The sequence below is a fragment of the Oncorhynchus nerka genome, linkage group LG24 (assembly GCF_034236695.1).
Source record: "Oncorhynchus nerka isolate Pitt River linkage group LG24, Oner_Uvic_2.0, whole genome shotgun sequence".
Taxonomy (NCBI): domain Eukaryota; kingdom Metazoa; phylum Chordata; class Actinopteri; order Salmoniformes; family Salmonidae; genus Oncorhynchus; species Oncorhynchus nerka.
The window spans coordinates 29,061,902-29,077,743 of NC_088419.1; the positions used below are offsets into that span (position 1 = coordinate 29,061,902).

Below are 15,842 nucleotides of genomic sequence, written 5' to 3' on the forward strand. Positions count from 1 at the left end.
GGGCGGTAAGCAAATTGGAGTGGGTCTAGGGTGTCAGGTAGGGTGGAGGTGATATGGTCCTTGACTAGTCTCTCAAAGCACTTCATGATGACGGAAGTGAGTGCTACGGGCCGGTAGTCGTTTAGCTCAGTTACCTTAGCTTTCTTGGGAACAGGAACAATGGTGGCCCTCTTGAAGCATGTGGGAACAACAGACTGGGATAGGGATTCATTGAATATGTCCGTAAACACAAAAGCCAGCTGGTCTGCGCATGCTCTGAGGGCGCGGCTGGGGATGCCGTCTGGGCCTGCAGCCTTGCGAGGGTTGACACGTTTAAATGTTTTCCTCACGTCGGCTGCAGTGAAGGAGAGTTCGCATGTTGTAGTTGCGGGCCGTGTCAGTGGCACTGTATTGTCCTCAAAGTGGGCAAAAAAGTTATTTAGTCTGCCTGGGAGCAAGACATCCTGGTCCGTGATGGGGCTGGTTTTCTTTTTGTAATCCGTGATTGACTGTAGACCCTGCCACATTTCCCTCCATATTCCTTCCAGTTCGCTTAATTTAAAAAATAATATCTTTCTTGAATAACGTCCTCCATTTATTTTTGTTTGTCTAACTTATTCTGTGCCTCTACGGTACAGTTTTTATTGCTATCTATCTGTACTATTAGTCCTTCCATTTCCTTCGTTAATATGGACTCTTTTGACCTAAATTGCTTTTGTTTTAGAGTTGAGTAATGATTTGCATGGCCTCTAAAGGCACATTTAAAAGTGTCCCATACAATAAGGGATCTACTGTACCTATGTTATGTCAGAAAAAGTATGTTAGAAATTCTTCTGTCCTAGTTAAAAACAAGTTTCCAATATCCTCGCCCACGTGAAAATTCTGTAAGAGCAATATATATGCCAATTATTTGATGGTTCGACCGCATTCTGTCCCCTATCAACACTTTAACTTTTGCTTTCATCAAGTATTGACTCAGGGGTTCACATACTTAGTAACACAAGACATCTCAATATCGTATTATTTTTTATTCAAACAAATATTTCACCTTTTAATATGTGAAAACAGTGCAGGGGTTCACATACTCATTCACAGCTCTGTACAGTGTGACCATATACTGTAGTACAGAATATATAAAGGAAATATCAAATGAACTGGCAAAGAAACTGTCAATAATAAACGGTAAACATATTAATACTGGCCATATGAAACAAGCTACTGTTTGTTAGTGATAGCTAAGCTTATTCAAACAGAACAAACATTTAAAAACATCTGGAGTGTCAGTTACTCAGTTTCTTCCTGTTATAGTAGCTCGTCTGTGCGACAGGACCACAATTATTGTAAAATCAATGTTCATAGTTGCAGGAATAAAAGGTTCCATAGCATCAATGCATTCTTAGACCTCTCTCTGTGACAACACTTAACACTAGTCAATGGTGTATGTTATTCCTGGCTATAACTGTGGTCAACATAAAAAAAAGAGCATTCTGAAGAGCTTATTACATTAAGTAACATTATAAAAATAATATGAAAATAAGTTAAACGCCATTTAGCAGACGCTTTTATCCAAAGTGACGTACAGTCATGGGGGAGGGGGTTCTACAAAGCTACATGGAATTGTTTTAAGAAGGTTATACCAACGATCATTTAGCTATTTGATGTAGAATTTTAAGACCCCTTGAAGTATCCCCCAAAAATATTGTAAAAAATATTTGATACAAAACAAGTTTGGGCCTTACTGCTATTAGCCATTTCAAACGCATTGAGTAACAGATTCAATACATGGAACAACAGATAGTTGTAAATAAATAAATAAAATAAAATGAATTTTGTTCTGAAATGTCTGTCCTATATTAGCGAGATATAAGATAGATCAGGAAACATTAATTAATGTATTTAATTAAAACGTTTTTTATTTTATTTTTTATTTTACATGTATTTAACCCCTTATTTTTGACACTAAACAGTCTCTATATGTCCATTACCGTTCAAAAGTTTGGGTTCACTTAGAAATGTCCTTGTTTTTGAAAGAAAAGCACATTTTTTGTCCATTAAAATAACATCAAATTGTTCAGAAATACAATGTAGACATTGTTAATGTTGAAAATGACTATTGTAGCTGGAAACGACTGAATTTTAATGGAATATCTACATAGACGTACAGAGGCTCATAATCATCACTCCTGTGTTCCAAAACACCAGTCTCAATGTCAACAGCGAAGAGCCGACTCCGGGATGCTGGCCTTCTAGGCAGAGTTCCCCTGTCCAGTGTCTGTGTTCTTCTGCCCATCTTAATCTTTTCTTTTTATTGACCAGTCTGAGATACTCTGCCTAGAAGGCCAGCATCCTGTACTCGCCTCTTCACTGTGGACGTTGAGACTGGTGTTTTGAAGGTACGATTTAATGAAGCTGCCAGTTGAGGACTTGTGAGGCGTCTGTTTCTCAAACTAGACACTCTAATGTACTTGTCCTCTTGCTCAGCTGTGCACCAGGGCATCCTACTCTTTCTATTCTGGTTATATACAGTTTCAAATCAAATCAAAGTTTATTTGTCATGTGCACCGAATACAACAGGTGTAGACCATACAGTGAAATGCTTACTTACAGACTCTAACCAATAGTGCAAAAAAGGTATTAGGTGAACAATAGGTTAAGTAAATAAATAAAACAACAGTAAAAAGACAGGCTATATACAGTAGCGAGGCTATAAAAGTAGCGAGGCTAGTTTGTGCTGTTCTGTGAAGGGAGTAGTACACAGCATTGTACGAGATCTTCAGTTTCTTGGCAATTTCTTGCATGGAATAGCCTTAATTTCTCAGAACAAGAATAGACTGATGCATTTCAGAAGAAAGTACTTTGTTTCTGGCCATTTTGAGCCTGTAATCAAACCCACAAATGCTGATGCTCCAGACACTGAGCTAGTCTAAAGAATGCCAGTTTTATTGCTTTTTTAATCAGTACAACAGTTTTCAGCTTTGCTAACATAATTGCAAAAGGGTTTTCTAATGATCAATTAGCCTTTTAAAATGATAAACTTGGATTAGCTAACAACGCGCCATTGGAACACAGGAGTAATGGTTGCTGATAATGGGCCTCTTTACGCCTATGTAGATATTCCATTAAAAAACAATCTGCAGTTTCCAGCTACAATAGTCATTTACAACATTAACAATGTCTACACTGTATTTCTGATCAATCTGATGTTATTTTAATGGTCAAAAAGTTTCTTTCAAAAACATGGAAATGTCTAAGTGACCCCAAACTTTTGAACGGTATTGTACTTGTACTAATTTTTTCAACTGGTACCGGAACACCTTCAGAGGAGTCTTGTGAGGCATGTCACCTTTCCACAGAGAAGCATTAGTGTGTACTCCAAACTGTTCGGACACTACAGACAGATGTTGGCAGATCGGCTGTACCAACTTCAGACGTATCCCAAACGGCAAATACCATTGTGTTCGCGAGAGTCTCATCTTTCAAAAGAGGGGTTATAATAGTTTTATAGGCTAAACTGTTCAAACACTACAGACGATTTTGTGAAAAGACCGATTTTCGGGATGTCTCATGGTCTGACAAACATGGCTTAATTAAGCTCCGTCACCTTTTACCACCGATGCGGAAGAGTGACATTGGCGTATGCGGTGGATTGAGATGCATTCAATGCAAAAAAACATCTCTATCTTAAATTGACAGAATTTTATGGGGATTTTTTAAATAATGCTAATAGTTGTAGTTGGGACAGGATCTCGGAAATACAGAACTAAAATCTAAAGAGGATGCCCTTGACTCCCGAAGCAGCCTTATTATTATTCTTTCTTCACATAAGCAGCAAGATAGGAAACATACTTGTCCCTCTCTGTAGCTCTCTGTAGTTCACTCACACCAATGTCCTGGACCAGGGGTGTTTTCATGTTGTCATAGATCATCCATCTGCCAGTCAGCTGAGTGGACAGGAATAGGACCATGTGGTTGGACAGGGGTGTACTCTGTCCCATCAGCAGGAACTGGAGCTCGTATGTCCTGAAACATTGAGGCCAGTGGGTTATATCAATTGAACCTGCATTGTGGTCCTTAAGCATTAAAGTACTGTAGTTCTTCTGAAATAACGTCACATAATACAGACTAGTCTAAGTCAGTGGATCAATCTAGCTGAGAGATATCACGAAGGCTGAATTTAACCTGCTACATACAGTATAGTTAGTACCTTTCATAATCATCCGTGATGGAGAGGGGAGGTAGGATACATATCCGGTCATCAATGTCTACCAGGATGAGTTTGGGTTCATGACGAGAAGTGCCTAAGGGTTTTACCTCACCGTACTCCTCAAACTTCCTATAAAACACATTTTAAGGGGAGCTCATTAAATGTAAAGTTATTGTTGAAACAATTTTTGGGGTGTTTTCATAGTGTACTATATGTTCTTTCCAAACTTCCAGTGGCTTTCTTTTTTGTTATTTTACATACACTGAACAAAAATATAAATGTGACATGCAACTATTTAAAAGATTTTTACTGAGTTACAGTTTATATAAGGAAATCAGTCAATTGAGAAATTCCTTAGGCCCTAATCTATGGATTTCACCTGACTGGGAATAAAGATAACATGTCTCCAGCATTGAAGGTCCTCAAGAACACAGTGGCCTCCATCATTCTTAAATGGAAGAAATTTGGAACCACCAAGACTCTTCCTAGAGCTGGTCGCCCGCTCAAACTGAGCAATCACTCTGACAGAGCTCCAGAGTTCCTCTGTGGAAATGGGAGAATCTTCCAGAAGGACAACCATCTCTGCAGCAATCAGGCCTTTATAGTAGAGTGGCCAGACAGAAGCCACTCCTCAGTGAAAGGTACATGGAAACCTGTTTGGAATTTGCAAAAACGCACCTAAAGGACTCTCAGACCATGAAAAAGAAGATTCTCTGGTCTGATGAAACCAAGATTGAACTCTTTGGCCTGAATGCCAAGCGTCATATCTGGAGGAAACCTGGCATCATCCTTACGGTGAAACATGGTGGTGGCAGCATCATGCTGTGGGGATGTTTCTCAGTGGCAGGGACTAGGAGACTAGTCAGGAACGAGGGAAAGATGAACAGAGCAAAGTATGGCGAGACCCTTGATGAAAATCTGGACAACAACCCTAAGCGCACAGCCAAGACAACGCAGGACTGGCCCCGGGACAAGTCTCTGAATGTCCTTGAGTGGCCCGGACTTGAATCCAATGGAACATCTCTGGAGAGACCTGAAAAGAGCTGTGCAGCAACACCCCTCATCCAACCTGACAGAGCTTGTGAGGGTCTGCAGAGAAGAATGAGAGAAACTCCCCAAATACAGGTGTGCAAAGCTTGTAGCGCCATACCCAAGAAGACGCAAGGCTGTAATCGCTGTCAACGGTGCTTCAAAAATAACTAAGTAAAGGGTCTAAATACTTACAGTACCAGTCAAAAGTTTGGACACACCTACTCATTCAAGGGTTTTTCTTTATTTTTTACTATTTTCTATAGTGAAGGTATGAAAACTATGAAATAACACATATGGAATCATATAATAAGCAAAAAAGTGTTAAACAAATCAATATATTTATATTTTAGATTCTCCAAAGTAGCCACAGTTTTGCACACTCTTGGCATTCTTCCAACCAGCTTCACGAGGTAGTCACCTGGAATGTATTTCAATTAACAGGTGTGCCTTGTTAAAAGTTCATTTGTGGAATTTATTTCCTTCTTAATGCATTTGAGCCAATCAGTTGTGTTGTGACAAGGTAGCGGTGGTATACAGAAGATAGCCCTATTTGGTAAAAGTCCATATTATGGCAAGAACAGCTCAAATAATTAAAGAGAAACGACAGTCCATCATTCCTTTAAGACATGAAGGTCAGTCAATACGGAAAATATAAAACTTTGAAAGTTTCTTCAAGTGCCGTTGCAAAAACCATCAATCACTATGATGAAACTGGTTCTCATGAGGTCCACCACAGGATAGGGAGACACAGATTTACCTCTGCTGCAGAGGATAAGTTTATTAGAGATACCAGTCTCAGAAATTGCAGCCCAAATAAATGCTTCACAGAGTTCAAGTAACAGACACATCTCAACATCAACTGTTCAGAGGAGACTGGGTGAATCAGGCCTTCGTGGTCGAATTGCTGCAAAGAAACCACTACTAAAGGACACCAATAATAAGAAGAGACTTGCTTGGGCAAAGAAACACGAGTAATGGACATTAGACCGGTGGAAATCTGTCCTTTGCTCGGATGAGTCCAAATGTGAGATTTTTGCTTCTAACCGCCTCATCTTTGAGACAGAGAGTAGGTGAACGGATGAACTCCGCATGGGAGGTTCCCACCGTGAAGCATGGAGGAGGTGTGATGGTGCTTTGCTGGTGACACGGTCAGTGATTTATTTAGAATTCAAGGCACACTTAACGAGCGTGGATGTAGTTGTGGTAGTAGTTGTAGTGGTAGTTAATGCAATAGCAGTGGTATTAGAAGTGACTGTGGTCAATTCTAGCATAAAGCTTTATTGAAGAAATTTAAGTCGAGTCAGTCTGTATGCCCTGGACCAGAGCTAGTGCGGACCAATGCTAGGCCCTGGACCAGAGCTAGGCCAATGCGGAACAGAGCTAAACCACCGCTAATGGGGACCAGAGGTATCTAGCAACTATTTACACCCTGGACCAGAGCAAGTTAGTGCAGATCAAAGCTAGACCATTTAGTGTGGACCAGAGCTAGCTAACTACTAGCTATGCTCCGGACCAGAGCTAGTGCAAACCAGAGCAGTAGTTGTTGTCAGTAGTTGTGTTCAAGTAAGTGTGGTTGGTTGTGGTCAGTAGTTGTGTGGTCAGTAATTTGGTTACTAGTCATGGTCAATTGTTGTGTGGTTGTGGTCAGTAGTTTTGTGGTTGTGGTCAACTTTGGTTTGGATAGCTTAAATGGTGAAAGGTCTATAATTTTGTATTTTTTTTACCATTCAAGTCTATGGTCCTTGAAATGCATTGGGAGCTCATTTAATTAAATATTATTATAGTTCAAAAAGTGTAAACGCTATAAAAAATTCTTTCACAAGCAATCTAAGTTGGGTCAGTCTGTACTTTTTAAAGTTGGTTTCATGTTAATAGTTTATATTACTTTAGCTCTAGATTGGGCTAAAGAAATCAAATAATAATAATATGAGTATGTAAGAAATTGCCTTCAGCAAGCACACCTAATGAATAATTACCTCAATATGTTGTTGAGAACTGTGTCACATGGTGTGGAGCTTGATTGCGAGTCATCATAGTCGAAGCTGGCACATACCAGCTCAATGAAGTTTGACAAGTGGTCTCTAACATAACCTCTGATATCTACAAATTCATTTTGCATGAGGTTTTTTTCCTTACGAAGGCTCAAGTTAATAAGCCACAGTGCCTTGGCCTCATTGACCTTGGCGAAGTCTAGGAAACGTATAACCGCATTGATTTTGTTATCCCTCGTGAACAAATCTCGAATTTGGGGATACATTTTGGCAAGAACATGAATTCCAGCCAAAATGGAGTCTATAACACAAGTATTGCTGAACTGGTATGCACCATAGCTTCCCCCAGCCAATAGGTAACTCAGGTTAATCATATCATCAGTGCTGGAAAATGTAGAAACACAGACATATACATTGGCTTTAACCTATTCTGTTTTGGATACAATATCAGATTTTTTGACAGTGACATATTCTGATTAATCAGATACTATATAGAAATAAAGACATTTGAAATAACATTCCAAATCAAGCAAACTATGTAGCACTATGATTGTTTTATCTATTCCATACCTGGTGGGTTCTGCCAACTGCCCAGCTGTAATACAAATGTAAAGTTTAGAAAAAAGGAAAGAGTAATGCTTTTAAAGTTATCATGTGAAAAAAGGGTATGCCTACCTTCCATAATTAAATGTTCATGTGTCCTCTGAAGAGCTACCCAGTCATGGATGGGTCTGTTGCCGAAAAAATGCACATGTTCATGGCTGAGTCATAATGGCGGATATCATACGTCAAGTAGACTCGAATTGAAACTGTCCTAAATGTTAACTTCAATGTGTTAATGCTTAACCACAATTCAGTGGTAATCTCAAAATGTGCAAGAGAGTCAAAACTCTGCAAGTGTTGAAACTTAAATTTGCTTACAAATCCTGTGGTTCTATGTTGAAATCATGTAATGCCAGTCATTTCAAAAATATTGTTCAATCATCATCTTCTATATGACGGAACATCAAACATCCAAAATCTAGCCACAAGCAAATATGAAAATGTCTACTTAACCTAAATTAGTACATCAACAATAGACATAATAGCATACCCTAATTGTGGTACATCCATCGTTGAATAAAATAAATAAAATAAAAGTGTTGTCACTGCTTGCACTTCCTGAATAGCGAAATCATGTCTCCTCCCACACCTGCAATCACACATGTACAGTTCGTCCTGCTAATAGGACTGTGAGATAAAACTTTCCATCTTTCTAAATCAAATCAAATCAAAGCTAACCAATTCAAATGAAAGGATTTATATCATTGATTTATTTTTATTTTGACAATTCATTTGAAGTGAGTCATGATGCCAAGTAATTATGTAGATTACAGAAGTTGAAAGACAAGTTAGATGTGGTTGCAGAAAATCTATGAGATTGATGTGTGTTTATGTAGAAATAGAAATTAAGTGAAACTTTGCTTGATGAAGCAATGTGTGTCTCATATAAACACACTGCATTGCCTTCTAATGGATAATACTGGACAGGGTGTAAAACAGAAATAAAATATAGCTGCAGTACCAGTAATAGAACAGTATCTCACTGTAACAAGCACTCTGGTCTTACATGTGGCCTGACCAGTGGCGACCCATTATTCAGAGCCCCACCTGTTTTGAACCCCACATGTTTTGGGGGATTGCCTGTTTTGCATGTTATTTTGGCATTAATACGTGTCACATATCAGTTTGCAAAAAATGTTTTTAAAAAAAGAGAAAAAAAAGAAACTCTGCAAAAAAAGAAACAGCCCTTTTTCAGGACCCTGTCTTTCAAAGATAATTCGTAAATATCCAAATAACTTTACAGATCTTCATTGTAAAGGGTTTAAACACTGTTTCCCATGCTTGTTCAATGAACCATAAACAATTAATGAACATGCACCTGTGGAACCGTCGTTAAGACACTAACAGCTTACAGACGGTAGGCAATGAAGGTCACAGTTATGAAAAAACTTAGGACACTAAAGAGGCCTTTCTACTGACTCTGAAAAACACCAAAAAGAAAGATGCCCAGGGTCCCTGCTCATCTGCGTGAACGTGCCTTAGGCATGCTGCAAGGAGGCATGAGGACTGCAGATGTGGCCAGGGCAATAAATTGCAATGTCCGTACTGTGAGATGCCTAAGACAGTTCCACAGGGAGACAGGACGGACAGCTGATCGTCCTCGCAGTGGCAGACCACGTGTAACAACACCTGCACAGGATCGGTACATCCGAACATCACACCTGCGGGACAGGTACATGATGGCAACAACTGCCTGAGTTACACCAGGAATGCACAATCCCTCCATCAGTGCTCAGACTGTCCGCAATAGGCTAAGAGAGGCTGGACTGAGGGTTTGTAGGCCTGTTGTAAAGCAGGTCCTCACTAGACATCACCGGCAACAACGTCGCCTATGAGCACAAACCCACTGTCGCTGGACCAGACAGGACTGGCAAAAAGTGCTTTTCACTGACGATTCGCAGTTTTGTCTCACCATGGGTGATGGTTGGATTCGTGTTTATTGTCGAAGGAATGAACGTTGCACCGAGGGCTGTACTCTGGAGCGGAATCGATTGAGGCGGAGGGTCCGTCTTGGTCTGCAGCAGTGTGTCACAGCATCATCGGACTGAGCTTGTTGTCATTGCAGGCAACGTAAACGCTGTGTGTTACAGGGAAGACATCCTCCTCCTTCATGTGGTACCCTTCCTGCAGGCTCATCCTGACATGACCCTCCAGCATGACAATGCCACCAGTCATACTGTGTGATTTCCTGCAAGACAGAAATGTCAGTGTTCTGCCATGGCCAGCGAAGAGCCCGGATCGCAATCCTATTGAGCACGCCTGGGACCTGTTGGATCGGAGGGAGAGGGCTAGGGCCATTCCCCCCAGAAATGTCCGGAAACTTGCAGGTGCCTTGGTGGAAGAGTGGGGTAACATCTCACAGCAAGAACTGGCAAATCTGGTGCATTCCATGAGGAGGAGATGCACTGCAGTACTTAATGCAGCTGGTGGCCACACCAGATACTGACTGTTACTTTTGATTCTGACCCCCCCTTTATTCAGGGACACATTATTCAATTTATGTTAGTCACATGTCTGTGGAACTTGTTTAGTGTATGTCTCAGTTGTTGAATCTTGTTATGTTCATACAAATATTTACACAGTTGACAGTGAGAGGACATTTATTTTTTTGCTGAGTTTGATAAATATATATCAATCTATCAAAGAGTTAATAAAGCTGCATACAAACATGGTCTCTTTTTTATTTTCTTGAGTAAGGCAGCTCCAAAATGCAGGTGTTTCAGCCTAGCTCAGAGCTTTCTGTGATGGTGGGGCAAGCAGCAGAAAATATGGAGCGTTGCCCTGTGTCGTGGAAATTTCCTCTATTTACCAAATAATGAGAGCAAACCACACACCAATCAGAGTTAGTTATCAAAGTCCATCTTTAATTATATGAGCTCTATCACAACCCTGTGACTCTCAGATCAATTCAGTGTCTATCAATGAATTCTCTGAGAGTCCCTTCCACATTTCAACTGAGGTCCTTTATAGCAAAGACACACAGGATAAGACAGCATCGGCATAATTCATAGTTCAGCTTTGTCTCCTTTCTCAAACTCAGAACCATAAACCAATCCTCCATATCAACAGGCATATATCAAATCCATCCTATCTTGACAAGATCACAGAGACACACTGACTGGCACACAGACATTGTGGAGCCAAGAGATACACGCTTGACCTCTCCCCTCTCTCCGGCCCAAGCAACTTAGTCTTGACATAGAACAGATACTGCAACCCTGCCACAGTATTATACAAAAATAACATTCTGATGAGAAGTAACTTACAAACATATGATGAATATAAAACATCTTACCTATGTTACCAACCAATTCTGATTATTCCCCAACAGATGTGATTGGCTCAGTGTTCTGTCACTCATGGGGACACTACGTCACAGCCAAGTCTAAGGGTTGAGCTTGAAAATTCAAGCCCCTTGGGTGCTGCCATAGTTACATTTCAAGTGCCCATCCAAGAAGGCTTAAGGTAATTGGCCACAGATAAAATGTCAAATCACGTTATATTAAAAAAAAATATTATAATAAATGTTAACCTTCATTTAACTAGGTAAGTCAGTTAAGAACAGATTATTTTTTACAATGACGGCCTCCCAAAAGGGAAAAGGCCTCCTGCAGGAACAGGGACTGGGATTAAAAATAAAAATACATTAATATAGGACAAAATGCACATCACGACGAGACAACACAACACTACATAATGAGAGACCTAAGACAACAACATAGCAAGGCAGCAACACAAGACAACACAGCATGGTAGCAACACAACATGACAACATGGTACAAACATTATTGGGCAAAGACAACAGCACAAAGGGCAAGAAGGTAGAAACAACAATACATCATGCAATGCAGCCACAACTGTCAGTAAGAGTGTCCATGAATGAGTCTTTGAATTCAGAGATTGAGATAAAACCGTCCAGTTTGAGTGTTTGTTGCAGCTCGTTCCAGTCGCTAGCTGCAGCGAACTGAAAATGGTCAGCAGATCTTAATGCGAGTGTAGCGAAATGCTTGTGCATTAAAGAAAATCTAGCTGCTCGAGTGCACCCTTAATAAATTATGTCTCCGTAATCTAGCATGGGTAGGATGGTCATGTGAATCAGTGTTAGTTTGGCAGCTGGGGTGGAAGAGCGATTACGATAGAGGAAACCAAGTCTAGATTTAACTTTAGCCTGCAGCTTTAATATGTGCTGAGAGAACGACAGTGTACCGTCTAGCCATACTTCCAAGTACCTAGAGCTTGAGGTGACTACTCTAAACCCTCAGCGGTAGTAATCACACCTGTGGGGAGAGGGGCATTATTCTTACCAAACCACATGACCTTTGTTTTGGAGGTGTTCAGAACAAGGTTAAGGGTAGAGAAAGCTTGTTGGACACTAAGATTGCTTTATTGTAGTGTTTAACACAAAATCAGGGGAGGGGTCAGCTGAGAATAAGACTGTATCATATGCATATAAATGCATGAGAGAGGTTCCTATTGCCTGAGCTATGTTGCTGTAAATTGAGAAGAGCGTGGAGCCTAGCATCGAGCCTTGGGGTACTCCCTTGGTGACAGGCAGTGGCTGAGACAGCAGATGTTGACTTTATACACTGACCCCTCAGAGACACCAATACTCCTTAGCCGTCCCACTAGAATGGAATGGTCTACCGCGGTGGTTCCCAAACTTTTATAGTCCCGTACCCCTTCAAACATTCAACCTCCAGCTGCGTACCCCCTCTAGCACTAGAGTCAGCACACTCTCAAATGTTGTTTTTTGCCATCATTGTAAGCCTGCCACACACACAGCATATGATACATTTATTAAACATAAGAATGAGTGTTAGTTTGCCACTTCCCACAAGCCGGGTTGTGACAAAGTTGCACTTATAGGACCAGTGCACAAATAATAATATAATAATCTATAATTTTGCTTTTTATTTAACCATCTTACATATAAAACCTTATTTGTTAATAAAAAATTGTGAATAACTCACCACAGGTTAATTTGAAGGGTGTGCTTGAAAGGATGCACATAACTCTGCAATGTTGGGTTGTATTGGAGAGAGTCTCAGTCTTAAATAATTACCCACACACAGTCCTGTGGCTGTATTTAGTTTTCATGCTAATGAGGGCCGAGAATTCACTCTCATATAGGTATGTGGTTACAAAGGGCATCAGTGTCTTACAGCTACGTTTGGCTACATATGGACCGTTAGTGGAATTCCTGCAGGAGAGTAACGTTAATGTGATCGGATGTTAATTATTTGACTAGGCTACCTGTATTTGACATTGTGTTGTTATTTAGCTGAACACTAGATGGTTTAATTTTATTTTTGGCAGTGAAACGAGGCTACTCGGGTGAGAAAAAAACCTCACCCAAATGTATAGCCCCGTTGGAAAATATAAATAGACTGTTTGTTGGACACTAAGATTGCTTTATTGTAGTGTTCAACACAAAATCAGGGGAGGGGCCAGCTGAGTATAAGACAGATGTGAAGATTAATTTTATTTCATTTGGCGTACCCCCGATGGCATTGCGCGTTCCCCCAGTTTGGGAATACCTGGTCTACAATATCAAAAGCTTTGGCCAAGTCAATAAAAATAGCAGCACAACATTGCTTAGAATTAAGGGCAATGGTGACATCACTGAGGACCTTTAAGGTTGCAGTGACACATCCATAACCTCAGCGGAAACCAGATTGCATACCAGAAAGAATACTATAGACATCAAGACAACGAGTCAGTTGATTATTAGACAATTTTTTCCAACACTTTCAATAAACAGGGCAAAATAGAAATAGGCCTATAACAGTTAGGATCAGCTTGATCTCCCCCTTTAAATAAAGGACGAAAGGTGGCTGCTTTCCAAGCAATGGGAACCTCCCCAGAAAGGAGAGACATGCTTGGCGATTATAGGGGCAGCAACTTTAAAGAAGGGTCTGAACCATCTGACCCAGATGTTTTTTTGGGGTCAAGTTTCAGGAGCTCCTTTAGCACCTCGGACTCAGTGACCACCTGCAGAGAGAAGCTTTTTAGAAGGAAAAAGAGGGAGAAGCGTCAGGGCTAGTCACATTAGAAGGGGTGGGAGATGAGGAAATGTTGGACAGGCAAGGAGGCATGGCTGAGTCAAATCGGGAATCCTGAATTAATATCTACAGTAGCTTTGATTGTGCTGATCATGTCAACATCATACTTTCAAAATCTTAGCCATCAGTCATCATCATGAATCAACTCGACAATCTGTTGGCATATCCTTTTTAATCCTTGTCATATGAAGATAAATAATGAAGAAAAATTATAGATAAAACATATCGGTGCTCATCGGCCATAAATATTACAGCTGTTGGAAGTTGGAAATCGCAAATTCAACAATGAGTGGTTTGGAAGGAATCAGTGGCTAACTGCAATCATTGCAAAGCAATTATTAGCATGCTATTCAGAGGACTGGCTGTGTGGTCCATAGTCTAAGATTAAGGGTCTCTTTTCCTAGTTTATAATGATTAACATTCAAGATTGGCCATGCTGTCAATGAAGCATGATTTGTGCCACACTCAAAATAACTGTTAACTTGGCACTGCAAAATCTGACTTTAGTGAGTTCAAGACAACTGGGAACTTGGGGAAAAATGGGAACTTGGGAAAAAACAAGCTACGCATGTGAAATAAGTTTTGAACTTTCATCCAACACCAACTTGTAAATCGGGAACTCGGGTCTCTTTCCAGAGCTTCGACCTGAAGATCCCTGATGTCACCATGATTCAACCTTTTTTTTTGGGGGGGGGTTCCCAGTTGTCTTGAAAGCACCATAAATCCAGATAATGGCAGGTAATAATAAAAGTTTGACAAAATTTGCCCATGAAGGACTGCTGCACCACCTTCCTGTTCAAATGAGCACAGCACAACAAGGTGAGTCCAACAATGTCTTGTATGCTGCTGCATAAATGTAATATGCCAGGGAGATATGTATATTGTATCTAAGAAAGTAATACTAATTGTATGTTGTGTATTAAGCTGTTGGTAGCCCATGTGCCTCACCCTAATAAGGGTCTATTTTCACCTCTAAATTTTACCTACTGTTCTGACTTGGCAATGAACATGTAGCCTATTACCCTTTTTAGAATAGTCATCATCGAATATTGTAAGAGCTTTCATTGTCTGCTTATATGCCCCCTTTAATTATCCTGTGGTTCTGACTTGGTGTACAGGGAGAACACTGTAAGAATGGCCCATGTTCTGAATTCTGTCCCTGTACATTTCAAAAGTGCTGAACAAATAGTTATATTGAAGTCCATCCTAGCTCGCTCATTAATATCTGAATCGAAATGATGGATTGCCTCTTACCCGCTTGTTGTCACTTATGCCGTAGTTTGTACATCTCAATTGACAGTAGAAACCACATTTGTTTAAGCAAGTCAGCCATATCAGCTGTCTTTTTATAAGGCATTAAATGAGGCTGAATGAACTGTTTTGCTGCCAGACAAGGCTCCGCTGAGAGCCAGGTGTAGCAGTGGTAAGATGTTGGGACTGCTGTTGGGACAGCTTTATGTAGGCCCTAACAGTTTGTGGGCACCGTTTGTCACCGTTATAGTGCAATTAATGTATTGCTTAGGGTTGTGTCTTTGCTGGCATACATCCCACATTTTTTGTTTTGTTTGCCCCAACAATATTTACAATCTAAAATCACCACTGGGCCTGACCCATGCCACCTAAGGATACAGGGCACTGGAGTTTGGACAGCAGTCTTTTCTTTATGGTCCTCCACAACAGGATTCCTCCATGTGGGACTACAGGTGTCTGTGGCCCTGGTATGGACAGATGAGGGGAACAAAAACAGGCTAACAGTTAGAAGACAATAATCTCCCTCATTAGCAGCATATTTGCCTGGCATAAACATCGGTTTCCAGGTCATACATGCAAAAACATGATAATTTGATAGCTGGGGTATGAAAAACAGGCGACATACAGATGTCTGTTGTGCTGTCATGCAATGCAAGCACATGACATATATTTTAGATAGGGATGTGTCTCGTTCTTTGGCCAAAAGGGGGCATACAGTAC

General features: G+C 40.5%; 1 protein-coding gene across 1 annotated transcript; it reads right to left on the reverse strand.

Annotated features, from left to right (window-relative positions):
* Positions 1-992: 992 nt before the first annotated feature.
* LOC115107311 (uncharacterized) lies at positions 993-8,071 on the reverse strand. The gene is made up of 5 exons (XM_029630707.2): positions 7,882-8,071; positions 7,777-7,801; positions 7,192-7,590; positions 4,184-4,312; positions 993-3,999 (listed from the first exon to the last, which is right to left on the reverse strand). The coding sequence occupies exons 1-5, from the start codon at positions 7,886-7,888 to the stop codon at positions 3,786-3,788; spliced, it is 774 nt and encodes a 257-aa protein (XP_029486567.1). The 5' UTR covers positions 7,889-8,071; the 3' UTR covers positions 993-3,785.
* Between the last annotated feature and the right edge of the window lie 7,771 nt (positions 8,072-15,842).

Excerpts from the sequence above, each read along its gene's own strand:
- LOC115107311 (XM_029630707.2), bottom strand. Across the intron at positions 7,591-7,776 it reads CAGTTGGCAGAACCCACCAG|CACTGATGATATGATTAACC; the intron begins GTATGGAATAGA and ends TACATTTTCCAG. Across the intron at positions 4,000-4,183 it reads ATCACGGATGATTATGAAAG|GACATACGAGCTCCAGTTCC; the intron begins GTACTAACTATA and ends TCAATGTTTCAG.